The sequence below is a fragment of the Lepidochelys olivacea genome (genome assembly GCF_965140295.1).
Source record: "Lepidochelys olivacea isolate rLepOli2 genome assembly, chromosome: 3".
Classification (NCBI taxonomy): Eukaryota; Metazoa; Chordata; order Testudines; family Cheloniidae; genus Lepidochelys; species Lepidochelys olivacea.
Genome location: NC_140413.1, coordinates 160,446,110 through 160,470,596, shown reverse-complemented (window position 1 = coordinate 160,470,596; position 24,487 = coordinate 160,446,110). Strand labels below are relative to the sequence as shown.

Sequence of the window (24,487 nt, the reverse complement as noted above, 5' to 3'; positions counted from 1 at the left end):
GAAAAAACACATGATCCTAGCTCCTTTCATATTCAGCAGTTCACTTTAATAAGGTAAGACTCAAAGTGTACAGATAAGTTTAATATTTACCTACAGCCACACCTGATACACAAAGTATGATCCTTCCTTCTCAGCCACTGCGCACACAGCTCAGTTTATTATGCAGTGGCACTTAGCCATAACTATGAGAAAGGAAGTTATGATGCAAAGTAGGAGTGGTACAGTAGGAAATACTGTAATTGTTAAGATTATTCTTGTTCTAAATAAAGGACAGCCCTTCTTCCTTTTAATTGTACTGCAGGAGAATAGAACTCGACCTTTAATCCCAAAGACACAGTAGTCTCTACTCTCTAAATTAGGTTAAATTCTCATTGAAGAGATATATGTTCCATTTTCAGAGGAGATAAAACAACTTGTTTTCTATAAATATAGGGAAACAGTTAAGAGGAAGCTTTTTTAAGGGTCGAGAACAGTGAAAACAGTCTGATTTTGGAACACCACAACACAGAAAATACACGATGAACACACTGATTTTTGCTATTTTAAGTTTTTTCTTCCCCCACATCAGCAACACTGAGAAGTAGCTGGAGACTGTGCGACCAAAACCCATGGACTTAATTTCCCTAGAAAAATACAGTTATAATTGGAACACAACGCGCCCCTCCTACTTCACAGATGACAATTTCTGTATTCCAGCAGATCTCGTTTGAAATCTCAAGTGCGTCTGTACATCTAAACAGAAGTGATCCATAATTATAGCTTAGATACTACCTTCATCACAAGGTCTCTTTTTCTGCATCATCTAATTTGGCCATATTAATTTTCTGAAGTTTGTCAATCTAGAATTGTTTAAATCTGTTAAACACATTAGTTTCCTAGTCTGATGTTCTTTACTTATGCTACTACCAGGAAGGACAAGAGGGAGGAATCCATTAAAGGGCCATTTACCAAAGCTGTAGTCAAAACTTTGAACTACCCTACTTGGATCAAATATGAGCACTGGGATGCATGTGACCAACAGAAAAAGGCATTCCTCCTTTTATTGTCAGCTCTCGAACTGAGCAGTTTACAAAGAATCTTGAGCTCAGAAGCCCTCGGTTATTAAAAATGTATTCTATTAGTTTATGTACAACAGAACATGCAGGCCAGACTATCCATAAGCAGGACATTAGGAAAAGAGCAGTTAAAATAAAACTTCAAACATGAGCACTTTGCCTTGGTACTCAGTGAAAGTATTTAGCCAAAAGTTATATCTACATAACTGTGGTACTTCAGTTTTGTATCTGAATTTACAACCAAGCATGCCTTGGATCAAGGGTATCTTTTAAGGGTGATTATATTTTCAGACCACCCACGTCCGTAATATCAGTATGGAAAGCCAGATGTTTAACGTGAACTGGGGTTTGTAACAGTTTCAAAGCACTTTCTATAAATGTTTTATTTTCAGATTTTAAGAGTTACACTGGCTATATGATACAGAGAATAAGGGTTTATCTATATGCAGTTTTGTAATGGTTTTAAATAAATTGGTAGAAAGAGTGATTTAGTTAAATTAATGTTATCCCCTAGTATGGATGCAGATATATTGGCATAAGGGGTCTTATATTGCTATAGCTTGTTTCAATGAAACTGTGTATCAACATAACTGAATCCACACTAGGGGGCTGAACCAATTTGATTAAATTAGTTTTTCTACTGATTAGTTAAATCAGTGCAAAAAAAAACCTGGGTGTAAACAAACCCTAATACGTTCCTGAGATTCTATGATAGAACATACAATATACAACTCTTTTCACAATGACATCTATACTTGGAACTCCCTTCCTGCACATGTTCCCCAAGTGTCCAATAACCAGTTCTGCATGTCCTCTCAGTGAGAACTAGTCAGCCATTTTGTATCATTAACACTTAACAAAAGCTTAACTAAAACGGATGGCATGAAGGTTTGATCTTCAGCCACTGTTTGAACTGTACAGTCTGTCTAAATAAGAGCTCAATCCTCCTACTGAAGTCAGTGAAAGGACAGACCAGTCCTCTGGATCATATGCCCCTTCTGGCAGACACTACATTGCTCAACCCAGTCTGTGTTCAGTCCTATCAAGCAGTCAGGGTTCAAAGAGCAATTAACACTTTTCAGCCATACAAACTCAATACCCCCCCCCCATTTCTAAAAACAGATACTGCACTCTAAAATAGAAGGATCTAACTTACTCAACACAAGCAAAATAGTTTGCAGATGCCTCTCTCCTTCCTCTGTTAAGTACTGCAACATACTCTGCATGGAACAGATGACATCTAAGGATAATGAATGGAGTTATGAAAGCAACAACCATATGCCTGAACTGTCTTGCTTTTCTCAGCAGACATCAAACTCATAAGGAGCCTTTGTATTTATTTTTTTTTAAAAACTGTTCCTGAAGCTCAACTGCCATGCCACTCCCACTGAAAGCAGTGGTGCTGTTATGTCAACAGCGTTCCTAGATGGCAATTGGCCAGCAGAAAGGCTTTCAAAGAGTTCCTGTGGGATGCTATTGTAAAAAACTCAATTGTTCTCACTGGCCTTTCAAGGCACACGTTCCCGCAATGAAAAAAGGAGCTAAATGTTTCTCAGTGTCCATAGCAAATGAATACGGTTCCATACCAGCTGTGATCTGTACATAAACTTTATTTCAGGAGGCCCAGTGGTGAGATGGCAGCACATTTAACCCATGCTTCCTCTGAGGAGACCAGACTATCATGGAGAGGTGGTAACTGCACCAGACACACTTTGCTACTTGCTGGCGAGGGCCAGCTCTAGGTTTTTTGCCGCCCCAAGCAAAAAATTTGCCACCCCGAGCTCCGAGAGCACAACTGCACAAGGAAAAAAGGGTGGCCAGAATGCCACTCTTAAAATTGTGCCACCCCAAGCACATGCTTGCTTTGCTGGGGCCTAGAGCCGGTCCTGTTGCTGGCTAACTGATGTCCGCAATACTACAGAGGGTTTAAAATATTTACTCTTCTCTTTTCCATCTCGCACTTAGAAATCACACTGATAAGAAAAGATGACTGATACTTCTGCCTCAAGCAACAGGAATACCCATAACCCAAAATCACATGCAACTCTAGCCCGTAAATCATAGTAAGGTCAGGTGACTATGGGGAAAAAGTTTCCCTAGAACAGGTGAATTTATCACCTGTTTCTAATGCAAGTAGCAAAAGCTTACTGTTAAATTTTGGGGGGGTGTTTTAGGTCTAGTCCTTTCACTTAAACCTAAACAACAACTGCAGCAAGAGAGTTATATGGGAGCCACTATTGGGCTTATTATAAAAGTAGAATGTGTAGCAAATAAATTCTCGTTTACAAAAACAAACATTCAGGGTGCAACTCAAAAGCACCCAGTGTTGGCATCCTCTAGCCAGGGGTAGGCAACCTATGGCATGTGTACTAAAGGCGGCACACGAGCTCATTTTCAGTGGCACTCACGCTGCCCGGTCCTGGCCATCGGTGCGGGGGGCTCTGCATTTTAATTTAATTTTAAATGAAGCTTCTTAAACATTTTAAAAAACGACAGCAATTAGAGCAGAATAAGGCCAATGCGGAGTGCTTTAGAAAATCCTACTTTTAATGTTTAAAACATGCTACTCACTACACAAGCAGTAGCAAGGTCTGAATGTCTGTTAGTCTCTCCTCCATGAGCTACAGTGAAACACAACCCCTTCCAACACCCACATTTCAGCTATATTTAAAAAAAAAAAAATTTAAAATGATTTCGAAGACAAAGGAAATCAGACCATTTACCAGAACACTGGACAGGAAATCAGGAGACCACAGTTCTCTTTCCAAGCTCTGCCAATGACATGTTTTGTGACAATGGGAAAGCCACTTAAAAGGGACAAAATTTGAATTTTTGTAAGTGTATTAATCTATTTTTAAATCAATTAATTTTCCATTGGAGCACCCTCTAAATAGATTGTAAAAAAAAAGAAAAAAAAAAGTTCTTTATTGAATGTCAGGACAAATTCCTGCTGCTCTCTTTACTCCTGAGGCCATTCTGCGCCAAAAAAATTACAATTCTGCAAATTTTGTCAAATAAATGTGCAGGCTCCAGCATGGCATTGGGGAGCACAGGCTACTGGCTGCACAGTATGTAGCTCCTCTCCAGGACATGAACTTGGCATTGAGGCTGCACACAACCCTGACACAGCCCAAGGACAGAGCCTGCCCCAGAAACATCCGAGGGCCCTGCCCTTCTGTGCCAGGTGCACCAGGTAGGCTCAGCAAGGCAGGATCCATGAGTGGAGGGGCTTAGTGTAGGGGGATCCAGGTGTGGGTCGAGATGGTTCTTCTGTGTGGGGCAATCTGCGTGCAGGCAGCGCTCTGGATACACAGGGACTCGTTGCGGGGTTCTGGGTGCAACAGTAATGGGACTCTGCAGAGGGGTCCAGGTGAAGGTGGTTGAGGCTCAGTGGGGGAGTGTAGCTGTGGGAATAGGATGGAGCTCGCCAGGGGGTCTGCGTGTGGGGGGCTTGGGGGGGGAGGGTCCAGATGCTGGGGGAGTGGGGCGGAGATCCAGGTGCAGCTGGTTGGGGCTCGGCAGGGTGGGAATCCAGGTGCGGATGGTTCATTGGGGTGGTCCAGGGGCAATGGGGCTCATCGGGAGGGGGTTCTGAGTGTGTGGGGGTTGGGCAGATGGGGGAGCAGCTTCCTGTACAGTAATCCCTCCCCCTGCAGCTGAGGAGCAATGGGTACAGAAAGCGGTGGGAGGAGGGGAAGGAGTTTGCAGAGCTTCCTGCAGCTGTGGGAGGGTCTGACCCGGCCCCGGATGCCGTGCAGCATCCTTCCCAGCCCAGCCGGGACTAGCAGCTGAGCCTACCGCAAGGGTAGGAGCCACCAGCCGGGTCTTTCCCCAGTCACGCCTCCTGCCCCATAGTGATTTACCTGGCTGCCTGAAACATACTGCTGGGGAGGGTCAAATGACTGCTCTTGTGGCTATCCTGTCAGAAAGTCATTTTTCTGCAGGGGAGCAAAGAAATCTGAAGGGACAAATTCTGCGCATGCGCAGGGTGCAGAATTCCCTCAGGAGTATGTGTTGTTCTTTTGATGTGTCTTTTGGACCTGAGAGCAACACTTCTCCCTTTCCTTTCTCTGAGCAAAGCCTGCTTATTGCCTGTTCTCTTTCAGGTTCAGATCTGCTTCTGCTGGTAGAGGTGAATACCTCCTTCTGGGGCCTGGGAAGGGGTGAACATGATCAACAAACTAGTGAAACTGACAGACAAGGAGCTGGCAAATACACAATGTAAACAAACTAAAAGATTTCTCTCTAATCTTTCAGTTATAATGATTTTAGACACTATTTGTAGCAATAGGCACGAAGTTTTTATATGGAAGTGGAATTTTCAAATTGACAGCGCCCTCTATGGTCTCTACCTCAGCTGCACCACCTGTAAAGTGATAATAGCACTTACTCCCCCCACACCCCACCCCAACTTTGAGAGCTGTGCTTTGAGATCTTCAGATTAAGACCTGCTTAGAGCTAATTATTACTTTCATATCCTCTGTTCACCAAAATAGGTTTGTCAAGAGTGGCACAGTAATGAAGTGCAGCTAGTGAAAAATTTTTCACACAAGGATTGTTTCAGAGAGTAATATTGAGAATCTCCACCCAAGGTAAAAACAGAGGGAATGGAATGACAAAGCAATGTATTAAAAACAAAAAGCTCATTTGATGATATATCTGTAAAGAAACACAACCTCATTGCTTAAACACAGTAGGTACCCTGGCACCAAGAAACTGACAGATAATTCCAGAAACTCTCCCTTAAAACTCAGCTCAAGAGAACTGTTAAATTTAGTTTTGCACTACTACAACAAAACAGAGTGAGAGTCTAAATTTAAATATAAATTTGTGCTTAGTAGTTCACCTCACAGAATTGAAGAATCAAGGCTGAAGAAAAATTCTTAAACTTGATAAAACAAAGATGTGCCATTTTAAATGGATCTCAAAAGTATGAGAACTAGCTACACAGTTGAATGTATTAAAGGAGGAGTGTAAGGGGAGCATGCAGTAGAAAGCTGATTTTAAACCTCTTTTCAGCCCCACCCAGTCAGTCACAGTCCAAATCTGCTCAGAGGCACAGTCCAGAACACAACCAGCTCAAGGTTCCCCTAGCATCCGTATATCAACAACCACAAAACCCTGCTGTAGTGTGCATAGAGATGATACGATTATGTCAGACAATGACATTTAGTGATACTTGTGTGTGGCCAAAAAAAAGGAAACTGACATCACGAGTGTCCCAATTAGTAGGACTCCCAGGAGCAGGAGTCAGCAGCTGAGAGATCTATTCCCAGCTCTTCCACTGACTTGCTGCATGATCTTGGGCAAGTCACTTAGCTCTTCTATCTTAAATTTCCCTTTCTACAACTCCTTGATCCACAGCAAAGAGTCCTAAATAAACTAACAACTCAAACAACTGCACCGAACAACTCAGAACATTAACATATCAGAAGCTTTTCAAGGCTTTGGGTGGGAGAGCATCCCTATTATTTATTCAATTTCAGACACTATACAGTATAATCTAACTGGATCTCTCCCACAGAAACTTTTCCACATCAGTTTCACGTTATCAAAAAACGTTTTTAAAAAGTGCCTAGTAACTGTTCTAAAACACTGGGGGAAGAGTAGGCTAAATCTATTCACGTATGTTTTATTCTCATAAAATTGATGTTGCAAGTATTAAAACGGAGACGACAACCACCACCAGAGAAAATTTTCCTTGATTTTTGTTTTCTTAAACGGCTCCCACAACACACTTACCTCAGCCTAGTTGAGCCACCTACACACACACAACCCTCTATCAAAAGGACCTCTTCCTGCTAATCAGCGTTAGAACCTATACCGTGGGTGGTTCTGTAATGTAGACAAATGGATACAGAAGTATCTACTCAAATACCTAGCATACCTACCTCAGACCGATAAAAATAGAAGAGGGAGTGAGGAATGATGAGTTATATCCAGTTGCCACATAAAGAAAACATTCTTGATACTAACATCACTAAAACAGAAACCGGAGATTTCTAAACACATGTGCAAAACTGGCTTTGCACTAAACGTAACTGTAGCACTATTAGTAACTATGCAACAACTGGTGATGTCATTGGTGTTACTAATTTTAACCTGATTACAGGACTAACAACAACAAAAATATCAGTGATTAACAGCACGATGGGAATTGGTTTCTACCTTTGAATATTTCTGGTAACAAGGAATCCTCATGGATTAGAGCAAGAGCATCATTCGCCTAAAATTCTCATCCAAGTGACAGAACTAGCTATTCCACACCATCTGCAATTCTCCCACATTCCAAAAGTTTGGCATTTTCTCAAACAGTTGAGCATCATATAAAAATAGAACTATTTCACATGACACCAAAGAACTCTGTTGACCTTTATACACTATACCATCTTGACGTCAAACAAAAGGCCCTGCCTCAAGCTCCTTAATCATCTCTTACTCAGACACAACTAAGTTCGGAAAGAGGTTTACCTGAGCAAAAAGTGAGTAAGGAGAGTTAAAACAGGGCTTTAAGACAGTAATGCTGTGAAAGAGCGAAGAGCAGGATGGCTTAATTTGCTCGTGACCTCAAGAATGTGAGCACCTTCCAGAGTATTAAATAACCCTCTCTTTGATACTAGAACTGACATTTGTGTACATTCCCAGGATAACAAGGGAACCCTCCAACCTCTTCCCCAGGGAGGTCACAGATGTGAGGAAATAAAGTTACTCCCCTTCCTCCTGATGCTATAACAGCCAAGCCGAAAAAGCCACTCTAACCAAGTCATTTCTGCAGTGCGTCCCACCTCCTTATTCACAGGGCTTCCCTTTGAAAGAGACAAGACCCGGTCCCTATTGAACAAACTCAGCAAGCCCAGTGGCATGCCTTGTGGGGGCAAGGAGACCCCCCAGGCAGATTGCTAACAAGGAGAGCTGGTAAACCTGGAAAGCATTTTAAAGCCAACTTATTATCATCAATTTGAAATGAACACTGAGCACAGTGCCACTTTAAGACACCAGAATGAGGATAAACCAACAAATATGTTATCTCGATTGTACCTGCCTCTATTAAAACTCCGTTGACCTCCATGCAAATTAATCTAGCATACAGCTCTTCAGACAGGCCCTTCATTAATAAAGCAGAGACCCCATCTGGTAACAGCCACAGGGGAAAGGAAATGTTTTATATGAAGTGTCCATCCCCATCTGATCCTCCTGTGGATTGACCCATGCAACAGTAACAGGAAACCCACAAGGCATTCACAGTCTGAATTACTGATGAATGGACGGATCAGGAGCAAAACCATAATAAGTGATTTCCCAGGACTTCCACAGACTGATCTAGTGTCGGGGGGGGGGGGGGGGGGGGAAATACAGATCATTTGTGATGAAAGCACTTAAAGAAACTGACATACTGAACAAATTGTCATGTACTACAAAATACAGATTTCAGGTGATTTTTTTCTGGGAGAATGGGGTTGTTTGTAAACAGGGACAACACAGAAATAAGTTTTATTTTAAAATTGTTTCACAAATTGAATAGGAAGTTATTGATCAATAGACAAAAAAACCTGCTGAACTATAGGGGTACAGGAAACCTAGTGAGACATTATTTACTGTCATGATTCACAACAGCTCATGGTCTGTAAAATGTTATGCACACCCAAGGCACTGTAGAGAAAAGACCAGCAAAACATGTTCTCAGAATTATTCAGCATTCTATGCAAAATATCCCTGAAGTTAAGCCCCTGAATACCATGTATTAAATGATTTTATGAAATAATATTTTGGTAACATTACTAAGTGACTTGCTTTGGCTAAAATGTCCAGAATTATATTTAATAGTTATCCAATGTATACCAAGCCCTTAAACAAATTAGGAGGCAAAGCCCCTGCCCTGGGGTGCTTACAATATAAACCCCAATCTGACAATCAAATTCATGCTGAAGTCAACTGGGTGTCACAGACACAGAGGTCTGGCTGCGTGGATCCCGTTGCAGGACTGGCACCTAAATAAGCAACACAGATGAAGAAAGGTGGTTCAGGGTGAACAAAAACAACTGTTTATCTGCATCATACTGTAGACAGACATTTTTTCCCCTTATCTAACATTAAAGTAGTGAATACTTACTGAAGATGCATGGGTCTGTAAATCCTAAGTAGTTAAAACCAGATTTTCTCATAATACAATTGAGGGAAGTATTTTAGTCAAAGAAAACTGCACTAGATGGATCACTGATCTGATTCAGTGTGGTAATTCCTATGTTACTATTCAAGGGAACATCCAATGGGCCCTTGAATGTTTATTTCTTTAGAGTGCTCTAACCACTGGGCTATTACATACTCTGTGGTGAGGGCGCTCAGCCTATTCTGCTGAAGGTGTTCCACTGTGGATAAATAAAGAGTTATTTGTCGAGAGTGAGAATGACTCTGTAACCTAGGTGGAAGCCCTAACCACTAGGAGGTAGGCGATGCAGGGTCTCGTCCTCTTTCTCCAAAGACTTTAAATTATTTAAAGTCTAGAACAGCTTCAACAGGAGAGACTGAGGGCAATCTACATCAAGATATCCCATAGCCCAGTGGTTAGAGCACTCTGAGAAGTGTGGGAGACACTGTTCACACAGAGGGGAGAACGGTCTCCCACATCCCAGGTAAGTGCTCTAACCACTGGGCTAAAACTTACGAGGCAGGCAGGGGCATTGCCTTCTCTGTGCACCACCTCTTCCTCTATTTTGCACTGAGTGAGGCAGGCACTTGGCTCATTCTCACAAAAACAACTTTGGCTGCTAAGCAACTTCACTCCAGGAGAAGGATTTGCAGTTGTAGATCATAGGTGCCCAAGTCTGGGTTGCAGCAAAGGCGCCTATCTCCATGAGAAGGGTAGGCATTTGGACACACTCTTCTCACTGGCATCTCCCACTGGCTATCTTAGCCAACTCCCCATCTAGTGTGTAGGCTTCTGTAGAGCACATTCCGAGGCACCTCTCTCCTCCATTTATCATATAGGGAGCCTAGCGCCTAACTCGGGATTTGTGGATCAGCGTTGTTCCTGAGATTGTCTGGGCGCCTAAATGTTGGTCACTGCAATGCTCTGCATCGCAACACAGATCCAGACCTTAGAGCTATTATGACCAACAAGAATTTCAGACTGAATTGAAGCCTCTGCCTATAACAGTCTCTGCATTAGCTCCATCTGTGAAACCGCCCACCCCTTCAGCAAAGCTATTTATCCAGCATACATAATGACGCACGTTATTTCCCAACATCTACTCATCTTTATGGTAAGAATGCAAAACACGCAAAGGGGACCAATTATGTTGCAGAAAGATATGCTATTTTAGAAAATGTGCTAGCTCTTCATCGCAACACAACAGTACAAATTGCACTCCCACAGGCCTTCAACAGATGGAAGGTGAGACAATTTTATATGGATCATTTAATTCTCTGACTTTAACCCTGTCACTACTTCTGCATGCATTTCTAAGGTGCCATCAGTTTACCTGTACGTAGAGGTAATTCATTATACTCTTGCTATGTATGCATTGCACTGGCTGGGGCAGAAGAGAGTATGAGACTGGTGCCAAGGGGTTCGGTCAGATTGTTTTATTGTGGAAGGAAGAGATAAGATAGGGAAGAAGCAGAGGAAAATATAAAAGTTACCACAAAAGGAATTAAAAAAGGGGGATGGGGAAGAAGGGGCTGGAAGATGCTTAAGGATCACCTTCCTATTTCTCACTCAGCAGCATGGATGAAGATATTTATGCCCATAAGAGTCCCACCATCACACCAAGGAGACGACCGCTCTCCTAAAGCGTCACGCTTGGTACATTTTGGTTCAATGTCATTCTTGGTTGCTATACATTTAGACAGATGTTAAAAAATACTCTTTTAAACAGACTCCAAAATCTCATCATTTAAATATGATTTTTGCTGGTACAAAACAGCGTTAGTCATCAAAAGGGCGATCGGATAAAAGAAGCTGCAAAAAAGTGCAAGAGATTGTTTTAAGGTTTGCTATTATTTATGCTCCCAAGTGTTTTGAGCACTGTTTGGGCTCCAGGTCGTTTCTGTTCCTATCCATTCAGAGTGTTTACACGACAGAGGAGATTTTCAAGGGGCTGTTTAGGCACCAATTCACAGTGGGCCACTATCTCCTCCTACATCCCCCCGGATTAATGTAATTATTAGAAATGAGAGCCTGTAGAGCAACAAAATAGGTTATAACCTTTAAAAATGCTGAGTTCTAAATCCACTATATTTGCACTCTAGAATTAAGTCACTTAACCCGTTCTAATTTAAACGGATCCATTGCTTTATGTAGTAAACACGGTATGGTAACGGTTGCAGGGATCCTTTATTTTATTAATTTAAAGCCGAATGACCAACATTTGCGTCATCATGCAATGGAAGTCTGAGCACCTACAGCAATTCATGCACTGGCACCTGTCTCAACCGACCACTGAAAGGACAGACAGAACTAGATTTTAAATGGAGGTGGCATTCAAATAAAGAAGGAACAGAATTGTTTGGGGATACTGTGGGATGATCTTCAAAGACAGGCAGTTAGCTGATAAGGGTAGTCTCTTGTACAGATTTACTATCTGGTGACAGCATGTTTACTGAATTATGATGATCTTTGAATTAAGACCTTGCTACTATATACATTGCTTATTTTTCCTCAGATTTCCAGGGGCTGATGACAATATAATTCTCCAGAAAGTCTGACTACTTTAACTACACCAATACTGATTGTGGTCTCTTTAATTACACCAATTAAAGTCACTTACTCCTGCCTTGATTTGTCTGCTGGACTAAATCAACCCTCATCATTGCCTCCTCAATGAGGAGGAAAGAGTGACAGGAATGGGAGAAGAGACATTAGCTTCCCTGGAACAAGCAAACCACCTCAGCCTGAGATACTCAAGTGTAATCTCCTTATAAATGGAGATTCTCTTCCTGATTATGGATTCCTATTTGTTTCAGTCAGCTTCCAGGGTTCGTGATAGGAAGGGTGTTTTTAAATTGACAATATGCTGCATCATAAGAATACAATTCCCCAATTCTGCAAATACACTTGTGAATAACATTATATACATGAATAATCCCACAGAGTTCAGTGGGTCAGCTGTGTAAAGTTACTCATAACACATAGTGTTGGCCCTGATTTTGCAAGCACTTAAAGAGCAAGGCCATATAGGCATGGCACACACATACACACTGCAATCTAAGATACTTATAGGAAAGCATGAATGGAGACTGTTTTAAGCACAAGAATTCCCAACACATTTTATTTACTTGTAGTCTGCCATTTTAAGAAATAACCAATAGAGCCCCAAATGAACCATTGTTGGTTAATACCAAATATTCAGAGATACTATTACTTCTCACTTGGCCCAACTGGAACATGGGGACTAAGGACCTCCCTCTTCCCACAGTCAGAGGTTCTGTGCCAAAAGCAAAACCTTTCCATCCCTTCATTCAGCTTCAGCTGTATTCAGTTTAGGCCTTGCCTTCACTAGGAACAAAGATGAGTTTTTAAACCCATGTTAGAACCATAGGTTAGACATAGCACTTTATATTTTAACACAAGTTAGCTGGTAGGGGTCAATTTTAAAGTATTAAAAACACACCTTTTTTACCTAGTGTGGACACACCTTTAATAAACTACAAATGTCTCTTGGTAATTCCTACTTCAGTGTCAATGGGAGAATATCCTGAAAGCAAGCAAAACCAGTTTATTTTGTGAACATGGGCACTCATCCTCTTGGAGCTTGGGCGTTTTAAAAAAGAAAATGGATGTGGAAAATCTTAGGGCCGCAGCAGGGGTCTATGTCTAGACAAATATAGGAACTCTAATTTGCTAAGAATTGTTAATGAATTTGTTACATAGAAGTTGCAAACTCACACTGAATAAGTTAGAGAGAACAAAACAATTTAGCTTATTCAGTCCCTCCTCCTGCCAAACAGGCCAGTTCCACCCATAACATCTATAATTCTCAGAGTGAAACAAACTCAATGTTCAGGGACTGTTGTGCATCTGAAGATAATTCAGACTGGCGGCTGGTTAAATTCTTAATAAAAAGTCAGGAGAACTATCTAATGCAAGAAGAAATGGGGGGTGGGAGGAGTAAGGGAAGTGTATGGCAAACCCTTCCCTCCAAAGGCCAAACGCCACTGTCCCTTTAAATGTGTGGAATGTTTCACCAATAACCTACCTGTTCCCCAGCAGTTCATGCCCCAGTGCACTGGACAGCCCCCAACAAGCCCTGCCCCGCAAGCCTAGCGCCTATCAGGGCTCGCCGCTCTTATAACTTAGATAATATTTTTACTTCCCAGTCCAAGAGACACAGACAAGGTTTTCATCTCGAGGCCAAAAGACCAAAAACATCAAGACAGTTGATCATGGCCTTTGATAGGCCAAGAGACTACTGACACTTGATCCTAACCTGGGGCACTTTTCCCTACAAGGTTCGCTCTTCTCCCCCGGAGGGCTCGTTACACTGATCTCAGCGTGAAACCGGAGCAAGCAGAATAGCTGTAAACACTGAGATTAGAGGTGGGAGGAAAATCCCCCAACACAAACCAGCCCAGATTCGGACCAAGCATAGGGCTAATCTGATGGTCTCCCCCAGCTCCTCCGTCTCTGCCTCCACAATGGCAGGATCCATTTTCTCTTCCGATGTTTACTGGCGCTATCAGATCCTTCCCTAGGTAAGGAGTCAGCTCCATTTAATGACCCGTCTCCAAGCAGCACCGCCCCATCGTACATACTGAACCGGGGGGCGAGGTACACGCGGCTGATCCCCCCCCCCCCGAAAACCGCCAAGTTACCGAGAGATCCTGGAGTCAGAAGCAAAAGGCAATTTCCAGTCCGAGCCCGAACTTCCCCCCCTTCCAACTTTCTCCACGAAACTCCCTCTGGCCTGGCTCTGCCCACGCTTGGCCCCAGCCCATGTTGGGGCCAACGAGTCACATGCGCTGATCGCGGCGCCCCCGAGACTGAACAATACGGGATGGGAGCAGAGTCCAGGTCCAGCCCCAGCCCCACGTGTCCCCCTTACCTTCCCCCCCCCCGGCACTGCCCGCCCACGCACCCCCCGAGTCCGCCTCCCCCCCGCGCGCTCTTTCCCGCCGGGACCCCGGACTCACCGGCATCATCTTGGAGCCGAACCGCATGGAGGCGGGTGGTGCCGGGTCGCCCCGCCCGAGACCGAGGAGACCACTGGCCGGGGCCTGGGGAGGCGGAGCGGCCTGCGGTGCCCGCCGCAGCGCACAGGGGGCCGGGCAGAGCTGGGAACCTGTTGCGAAGAGGAGCCCGGCCTGCGCCGCTCTCTGCCGGATCCCCGCCGGGCCCTGGCGTCCGCCCCCGCTCAGCCCCAGCGCCGCCGCTTTGTCTCCTCGGCGACCCGCTCTCCCCGCCGCCGCCGGCTCCACTCTCCGAAACTAACCCCAAAGCCCAGCGATTGGCGAGGAGGAGCCGACAGCCCCAACCCCGCCCGGATCCTACCCCCAGGAGGGGCCGGCCCAGGGAGGGCCAGCTCCCTCCTAAGCCCTTCCCCTCCCCCAGCACGCTAGACAGCGGCGGGCTTTGCCTTGTGTGGGACAGGAGGGAAGCTGCCCGAGACCGCCTTTTATGCGGCTCATCCCCCTCCCTCACAGAGACCTCCCCCCTTGAGGGCTCATCCCCCCTCTGATGGGGCGTCCCTCCCTGCTGGCTCATCCCGCCCCCTCCTCCAACTCTCTGGGCCCCATTCCACCCCCCTCTTTGCTGAAGCTCGCTCAGTCTCTGGACATCTCTGCGCCACCCTCCCTGACGGTCCTTCGCCATGACCAGATGGACATTTTCATTATAATTCACTCCGGCCCTCGTTAAAATCAGAAATCGCTCAGGCAGATTTGGATTTCACACGCAGTTGCTGAACCAGCCCTGCCTTGCTGACGTACTCCTGTGGCTCTTGAGGGCACCTGCAGAGAGGATAAGTTTTACCTTTGGCATAATCACTTTCTCACTTCTCGTATTTTGAGTGTGCCCATTCCTATGTATATACATGACAATGGATTCCCCACCCCTAAGGTATCTATCTATTAATTGAATTCAAACCCTGCCCTGGGGGCAAGAACTGGAAAGTCGGTACTTACTATTCACCCCCTTATCTCTGTGATCGCACAATCTATTCACTCTATTCAGCCATGATCACTTTCAAAACCCCTGCTTAAATGAACTAAAAGATACCTGTAAATGCATCTAGCTAAATGTTCCCCTGATTTTAAGGATCGTTGGAGGGCAAAGTGCAAGATTATCTCGAGTGCAGGGATTCCTACAGCCCCACTGACTTCCAGGGGTCTCCACTTTTGCAGAGGCCAAGGCTTAAAAACATCTTTATTAAAGGGATATGGCAAGATGATAAAATTAAAATCCTCATACTGTTAACAGCAATGCCTTAGGTTATTAAATTACAGTAACACCTGTAAGTCCCAACTGAGACAGGGCCAAGTTGTTATAGGCACTGTACAAACCCACAACAGCGGACAGTCCCTCCCCTAAAAATCTTATAATCTAAACAGACAAGACATATAGGTGAAAGGGAAAACAGAGGTGAAGTGACCAGCCCAAAGTCACAGAGCACTTCAGCAGCAGAGCCAGAACTCAGGTTTCAGAGTACCAGCCGTGTTAGTCTGTATTCGCAAAAAGAAAAGGAGTACTTGTGGCACCTTAGAGACTTACCAATTTATTTGAGCATAGCTTTCGTGAACTACAGCTCACTTCATCGAGCCAGAACTGGATCCCTTATCTCCTGACTTTATTTTGCAGTGTCTTACCTCCTAGACCATGCTGCCTCCTATCTATGCTCTCCTTTTACTTTTTTCATATTACTCACTTTGGCTAGTGATATTAAAATGGTTAATTTTACCTTTGTTTCTAGTTACTTTCACTTTCCAATTCTATTCTGTTATGTCTAAGTTCAAAACCTTGCAGGGCAAAGTTTAAATATAAAAACAAACAAAAAGAAACCATATCTTTCCATGGTTTTTTTATCATTTATTTTCTTTACAAAATCAAAGGCCCTACCTTGCAAATTGTACTATGAGTACAAGAGTCCACCTACACAGAGCAGCTTGAAGGATGGGGCGTAAATTACTGGCCTAAATCAGTTGGTAGTGTAACTTTAAAGATCAAGAAAAAGGCTGGAAATTGAAGGTGTGGTAAGTCAGTCACCCTTTAGGACTCTGCATAAAATGCTGGTCTTCATACCCATTATTTCTAGAAATTAAACATTTTTAATAATTTTAGACAGGAATCCCCAAATGCAAGGAGAATAACAATAATACTCAGCATATATATACCAGTTTCACGTTCAAAGTGGTGTAGAAAATTTAACCATATTATTAGAGCATTAATCCTCATAACCTGCTTGTGAGGTAATGAAGCGTTTTTATTCCTGTATTACAGATAAAGAAACTGACATAGAGTTTACATTTTATTTTTTAATTAATTTTTTAAAATTACAGTTTTCTAAAAGCACCCTTTAAACATATGTATGTAATATAAATTATGTCCTGGAAATCATATCTACATAACAAGTCATGGCAGAGCTGGAATTAGTTTTCAGGAACTCTTGACTCTAGTCCCAGCTCTGTGCTCAGTCCATTAAAATATGCTGTCTCTGTAGAAAAAAACCACATAGGACGGAAAAGGGAACATAACACAGAAGAAGGCAGGACAGTTCACAGGGTGCTGAAGGGAACAGAAAAGACAAAAATTTAGAAACTAAGAAACTTGGTCCTGATTTTTTTTACATCTGCACAGGAGGAGGAAGCGTCCTGGCATATAGCAGGAAATTAATTGAACATATGGAAAGCTGCTCCGTTCTGCTGATTCTGTCATCTTCTCTAGGGCAGCCAGCTTGCTGCTGCGTCAAGCACTTTACACACAGTGACACGCAGGCATTACACATCTGCAGGATCATCTTGGCAAACAGAGAGACGCACAAATATTTGTCCTTAAGAGTCAGTAGATTTCAAAGGTGGTGAAAAAGCTCATATAAAAATGTTTCCTAAATGAACAGTCATCTGAAGGGTGAAGGTGACTCTGGGACACACATCTTTCCACAATCCCTTAATAGTCAAATATTCCCTTACCATGTGTTTGTTATTATAGATGACTGTACTACTCCAATGCATTTTTCATGGCACTAAAGACTGCCTCTGTGGAAGACATAGGAGAGGTGTACAGGCTTTATCACCCATCTGAAATCATCCTTTCAGACAGGGCTAGTGCTCTGTTTGTAGCAATAGTAAGTAAAAGTTCAGAGGCGAGTTAGAAAATAAATTGCCAACTTTATTTAATTAGAGCTTAGCTAAACTGTGTGTATGAGGAAGGTGGAGAAAAGTTGAGGCTTCCAGAGAACCCCAGCCTATTAACCCTCTAGTAGGGCATTGAGTGGCAACAGATCCAACCAATGAAACACAAATTTTGAGCATTACATCATCTACTCAGACTCTCACTGGACATACCAGGAGGACATGACACTGTTTCTTAGCAACTTCTTAGAGCTGCTGAAAGCTGGCATTAACCTTTTCATGGGTGTTAGTTACCACACTCTTCCCAGTTGTCTGATCAATTCTAGCCTATTTTTAAAATAATACAATAAATAATAAAATAAAACGTTCTTGCCACAGATTTAGTCTATGTAGAGGCTTCCTAGTTCATTGAGTTCTGATTGATAGATTAGCCCTATTATCAACAAGCCTGAACAATCCTTTGATTTTTTTTTGGTTCAGTAACAATGCATACATTTTTCTGTGATTATGGGGAAGATTCAGCATATCTCAATTTAGAAAACTGTGGCTTCCTAGGACTTCACAGCTGTACACATCACCACTCAAAACTTCATGACAACAGATCATCTTGCTCCAAAAGAATAAACTCTCTACCACTTGAGCTGCAGGATATTCTCCACTATCTTGTACTGTCAGTGTGGAGCATTGTGGGAAGGCTCCTGAAAGCCACTAACAGTCAGCATAAACAACACAAGTGTCTGCACTGACACTGCAACCACCTAACTACATCAACCTTGACGCTATGCCGCTCATGGAGGTGGAGTTATTAAGTCAGTGTAGCTGGGCAGTTACAAAATTTAAATGTAGAACACTTCCATAGTTAGGTCAACGTAACCTGCCTTGTGTCAACCTAACTCTAGTGTAGCCCAGACCTGATTTTTATCTTTTCTACACACAACTAAAGCCCCCCTGCTAAGGAGTTGGAGTCCTCATCAAGCATCATTTGTTTCAGGTTTAGTCCAGGCTGTGTGACTCATATGCCACCTAGCAATTCCTTTTAGATCAGGGTCCCCACTACAACAGAAGAGGGCATTATTAACCAACTTAGCAGGCAACAGACTAGACACGCATGAAATAAATTGTCCACAACAATATATGAATTCCAGGAAAGATCAGTTTGATAGCTATAAGAAAAGGAGTACTTGTGGCACCTTAGAGACTAACCAATTTATTTGAGCATAAGCTTTCGTGAGCTACAGCTCACTTCATCGGATGCATACTGTGGAAACTGCAGAAGACATTATATACACAGAAACCATGAAACAATACCTCCTCCCACCCCACTCTCCTACAGACTAACACGGCTGTTACTCTGAAACCTTTGATAGCTATGGAGCAGATCACTCCCTCCTTCAGAGAGCCCAGTGGAAGGGGGCTGAAAACTCTGCAAGGTTCATCTCACAGAGTTTTCAAGAAATTGTCCCCCGGTGGGAAGGAGTCTGTGGGCTGCAGAATCGACAGGGTGGCAAAGCCTCCTCATCCTGCATATCCAGGGGTTCCATGAAGAATAGAAGGTTAGATCCATGGAAGTTGGAGCCGTCCTGCCTATGCAACTGCCTCTTTGTGATGCTTCTCAGGCCCCACTTCTGGCAGCATAGCTCTAGAAAGAGCCATGGTTCAATTGTCTGTGTCCCTATGCAGCTACTCACAAGCAGTAAGGGAAGGGATCCTGTAGAAGTTAATGCTTCTGGAATAGCTTGTATAGAATCCAAAGGAGGGGTGACAATGCAGAAATGCCATCCCTATTCTCTTTATGCTTTTAGGAGGAATCCACTTGATATCAACCCTATTCACTTACATAAGCAGAAGGGTGATCTGGGCTGCTAGTGGGCATCAGTTGTAACAGTAGCCGCCGGAGTCAGTGGAGTGCTATATGATAGGGGCCTAATCTTTTGTTGCCCTGACCCATACAATACAGGTCCAAGAAATAAAAATCAGTTTCTTACCAGCACTCCTGCCTTTCACACCTTTGCCACACCTGTGACAACTCTATAGTTTCTGTTATTGAATGCATTCCTTCAGCATCAGATCAGTAAAGTCTCATCTTCAGATCTGTAAATTCTACATCTTCTCATCCTGCAACCTGTCAAATACTGAGTCCAAGTTGCTCAAGTGCATCTCTGCAGCATCTCTCCACAGCTCTTCTAATCCTTTGCTGTATCTTGTCCATAATGTGTTGAAAAATCACTGCTAGGCTTGCCAGCTGGTTATACTGGGAGATAACCTCTTTAATGGCAATATGCTGAGTCTGATTCTTATGTCTCTTAGAAGAGAGTAAATAAGGAGTTAGTCTGTTCAAATGAATGGAATAATATCACATAAAATTAGTACAGGAGCAGATTCAGGCCTGGTGTTTTACATTTACTATCCAGCGCCACCTGTTGTTAAGTCTGTGTCAAGTCTAATATGGTGAACTCGCTTCCAATTTTTCCTGGTGGCTGAGGGTACAGAGAGCCAGGAGAGGGATGGAGGGTAGGGGGAAAGGGTTGCTGGAAGGAGAATGGTGGGAGGAGGGCTCAGTTAAACTCAAGAGGCTTGAGGCACAGCATTCCAAGGGTGGAAAAGTCCAAACACGCATGTATCCCTTTGTCTCCTTTTTCTCTGTTTGCCATGTCTGTAGGTGCCATTTTCACTTTCTTTGCAAACAGGTGAATTAAGAGATTTCACTGAACCACTGGAAAAAGAAAACCTGTATAATCCACACTGCTCTCACCCAGCTTCACTAAGCCACCAGCTGATCTCTAGTGCTTCTTACAGGTATTTTTAATTTATTATTTATATGCTCAATTTTTGGTATCCAGATTATTTTAGAAAATAAATAGTGATACTTGGCCAGATCCTCCTCCTCCCATAGAAGTTGTGGGAGAGACAAGATGCAGGGAGATTCTGTTTTTTTGATTGTGGCGGCAGAGTTTGCCCCTCAGAAGTTAAGAGGAAGGAGTTTACTGACTCCAGAATCTTCACCTTTCTGAGATCCATTTAGATCCCAGGAGATGGGCTAGGGGCCAGGGTCAGTCACAAAGCACTGTCTCTGCACCAGCTCTGGAGCCCCATGCTACCCATCTGGTTACTTTTTGGAGCCAGATTCCTCTGGCCTCCACCACCCCTAGAACCGTTCCTCAAGTGGCATGCCTTGAACTGTATTAAATGGACCCCATTGTCAATAGGATGAATCTAGCATATCCAATTCCTACCTCCTGCCCTCTACATATGGGGATCCCAGGCAGTGTGAAGTACTCTCCATTGGGTCTAAGGAGTATTATAGAGGTGACTGTTTAATTCCATACCTGTGCTGGTTGAAAGGGGAAGATCCACTCTGTGGGACAACTGAACCTACTCTCCTCAGCTGTAGTGCACTTTCTATTGCTCAACGCATCAGTAAATACCTCATGAAGAATCTATCAGTTATTGTGCTTTTGGTTGGATGGTTTGGTTTTGTTGAAGGATTTATTGGATGACCATTTGAAGCACTCCTGTGTGGTGTGTCATAAATACCCACTTGAGATAAAAACAGGAATAGCTGTGCTGAAGATTATGCTGAACGAAAATCCAGACAGAAAATAGAACTCTATGTGACATTCTCACCCCAAACCAAACAAAAACTGTTTTTCTCAGCAATAGGAATGGCCAGATCACACAATGTTATCACATCTGAAAGAGCAAAGGCTTGTCTTGTATTTTGTATTGTCATTTGCACCTGTACAAAGTGGGTATAAAATGCTACCAATCTGATCTGGTATCACAATAGACCCACTTAGCACTTATGTGAATGGCTACACAACAAAGCAACATTTGATTCTTTGGATCTTTAATCGGAAAAGTAAGTAGCAGTACATTAGACTGGAGAACTTTAGAAACCATTTATCTCATAACCTAGAAGATTATCTCTGTAAAGTGCCATGTGCTTCCATGGTGCAATACACAAATGTCAAATCATAATAACAACAGTGACTAAGCTAATAGCTATTTACAAGTGAAGAGCCAGCAGCACCCAGAAACTACTGTAGAAATTGTATAGAGCTAGGCTGTAATATATTCTGCTCTTGGTTTGAGATTTCTGTGAAGATTTTAAATGGAGATTTCATAAATGCAGAGGATGAATTGTCAGTACCACTACACACACACAGCATTCATAATGTATATAGTTTTTCACTTCTTCCAACCTAAAAAGAGATGAGTGAGCATCCATGAACCAAAGTTTCTGCAAACACTCTCAAAGTATTTGTTAGATTAAAATCCTAGTTTTCTACCCGTAACTCTACTCTCTGTAATTTAAAGCCATGGCTTTTTTTCACAAGTAATTCAATATACAAATCAAACATTTTCCGAACTAAAGAATGCTTATGCTGTGTATTAAGGACAGAAGAAATAAATTTCCCCTACACCAGCCCTTCTCCCCCCCACCCCCAAAGTTGGTTTGACACAAATGGGTGCCCTGTATGTAGCATATATAGTGTATTTTTCCTCCCTCTCTCTGTTGCTTGCTTCTCAGTACTGAATTGTATTCACTGGACCAGATTAATTCTGGGGTCTATGCCAACTTTTCTCAGCACAGACCCTGGCAGAAGGCCCTGTGCAACAGAAAGTCTGTTTGGAGCAATTGAAGCAGTCCAAGGGAGCACAAAGTCCTTTCTGCCTGGAGGCACCATCTAGCCCCAGAAGTAGAGTTGACACATGGCCAGTGAGGAGGAGTGGTTAGGCCAGCTGAGGAATGTGCTGAATGAGCAAATCCCTTATTTAGCCTGTGACTGAAACTGCACAACCCCCAGCAAAAACCACAAGGTACTGATTGGACACAAACTGGTGCTCAGTGTACACCCGAGCTGAGTATTCATGAGATGTGGCGAGCAACTTAATACTGAAACTTTATTCCTACCCCCCTACCTACTTCCTCTCTCCCATTCCAAGCACCAGTTACCTCCCTTAACTCACATGAGCATTCCAATGAAGTCAAGAGAAGAAGGAGACAGTGAAATCTGTTGTTTCACAGCATACACACACAGAAGTTAGATAAAAACATAAAATACTCTTGCTGGAAGCTTGCAACAAACACTACTTTATTCTTAGAATTCAGAACAATAACAAATAAGAATCCAAAATCAGAGAGAGAGAAAGCAGGCTGCTCCCTAAAATGCAGAGGCACAGCTCACTCTGACCTTGTTTGTCACTCTAGGCTGGCTCGCTACGCACAGAGTGAATCTGATCACATGCTTCCCTACAGAGCCCTAGCAAAACCCCTGGGAATGTAAAGTGCTAGATCATAATTTTAACACAATTTTCAGAATACCACAAAATCAATGAGTTTTGTATGCAAAAGGAATGCAGGATCAGGCCCAAAATAGTTTTCTTAGGCCTGTACCACACTTAAAAATGAGATAATCGTCACTCAATGCTGTGAAAAATGTTGCATCGAGCACCAGTTAGGTCAGCCTAACCCCAGTGTGGATGCAGCTTGGTTAATGGAAGAATTCTTCTGTTGACCTACCTACTGCTTCTCAGAGAGATGGATTAACTACACTGACAGAAAAAAACCTTCAGTTGATGTAGGAAGCATCTACATTAGGGTGCTACAGCAGCACAGCTGCAGTGCTGTACTGTGCCACTGTAGTGTAGACATGGCCTTTAAAGGTCTGCAGGTTTGGATCCTTAGGTTAATATATTCTCGTCAATTTACATATTCTCTTCATATATTTTCATATTGACATATCCTCCCAGTGCTCATCACCAAATGATATTCTGTTTTGGCTTCATGTTACAGCAACCTGCTACAAGATCAGGAATGGACTGTAATAATCCCAAACCCAGTGTGTAACTCTTTTCTGGATGGCTCATACCTGCCTCTGACAGATGATTGATGGCCTGTCTTTTTCTTACACTTTGGCAACACTCAAACAGCTTGTCATGCCAATAAAGCCTGATTCAGCTGATGACCATCAAAGGCATTTCCTGTCTGTCCTTTTTAGGGCCAAATTCTTTTCTCAAATACATTAATGTAAATTTAAAGTAACATGCTGAAGCCAAAGGAATTACTCAGGATTTACACCAGTGTAGCTGACAGAATTATTGGGCCCTTAATTAGGAAATCAGACAATCTTTTCCTGTTTTTGTGAACGCTCTAAGAAAAGAGGTGGAGAGCGAGCAAAAGCCATGTAAGTTAATACCTCCTCATATTTCTCCTTCCTATTTCTGTAGATACTGCTTCACTGTTTTTCTGAGTCAATGCCTCTTTAGTTAATTGTACTTTTCCCAGCATACCGTAAGCACTAAATCTTTAGATCGTAAACCTTTCAGGGCAGGGATTGTTTCTTTTTTTGTGATCACACAGAGCCCAGCACAATAGGGCCTCAATCCCAATTGCACCCTTGGGTATTACCATATTTACTACTATTAAACAAGTGATAACTTCCTCTGTTGCACAATATACACTGAACCCATCTCCTTCCACACACCAGACCTGTTCCTCAGCATTGGGCCTATCTGGAAATGAACTTGAATGGTTCAAAGGCCTTGGAGTGGCCCTCTACACAGAACTGGATTTCACACCTTTGTGAATAAAGGCATGTAGTTTCCCAAACTGACCATAAGGTGTCCCCACAAATCCACTCCAGTTAATATGTAACTTTAGGGTTGGACTGTTCAGTACCTGATGGCAGTAAGTTGGATTTGCAAGGAACATCCAGGGTGATGTGGGAAGTGGTGTTGGTGATTCTATAGATGACACTCCTCCATTGAATCAGTATCAAACCAATGGCCAGTTGGTTTTGGATCACTGTCTTGACCTTTCCGATGAGACATAAAAACAGTATCTGGGTAAATTCTCAGTTGGGTAATTGTGACCTATGCCCCTTAAACTCAGTTCTTATCTGTGGTCATTAGGCATTTCCTACGTGTCTGGAGGCCTGCAGTTTTAATATTAACACTCCTTAGAGGAAAGGACCCTTTTGACCACAAATCCAGAGAAAGGTGGGCTCCAACAACCTTTTCTTCCTTACCTCATCTTGGAGGTTGAAGGTTTCTAGCCCTGCCCAGCGTAGTTTGCATCAATTTCTCAAATACCAATCTTAAACCACCTGAATTGTAGAAAAACAAAATTTGTTGAAAAAGAGAGAGAA

The 24,487-nt window shown here is 43.0% G+C and overlaps 1 protein-coding gene and 1 long non-coding RNA gene across 4 annotated transcripts in view; one reads left to right on the top strand and one right to left on the bottom strand.

The window, feature by feature from the left end:
* The window catches only part of TP53BP2 (tumor protein p53 binding protein 2), an 84,274-nt gene extending 59,836 nt beyond the window's left edge, over positions 1 to 24,438 (bottom strand). Inside the window, exons 1-2 of one of the 3 annotated variants that reach the window (XM_084624168.1) lie at positions 24,368 to 24,438; positions 24,019 to 24,154 (exon numbers count right to left, since the gene is read on the bottom strand). In XM_084624168.1, coding sequence (XP_084480294.1) covers positions 24,019 to 24,051 — 33 coding nt within the window. In that variant the 5' untranslated portion in view covers positions 24,052 to 24,154; positions 24,368 to 24,438. Of the gene's footprint in view, positions 1 to 13,865; positions 13,996 to 14,183; positions 14,513 to 24,018; positions 24,155 to 24,367 lie in introns of those variants that run through there. The other 2 variants (XM_084624169.1, XM_084624170.1) reach the window with 2 other exon arrangements.
* LOC311518396 lies at positions 14,815 to 24,009 on the top strand. The gene is made up of 3 exons (XR_014710974.1): positions 14,815 to 15,108; positions 20,024 to 20,132; positions 23,134 to 24,009. It is a non-coding gene; the product is annotated as an uncharacterized lncRNA (long non-coding RNA).
* Positions 24,439 to 24,487: the final 49 nt, after the last annotated feature.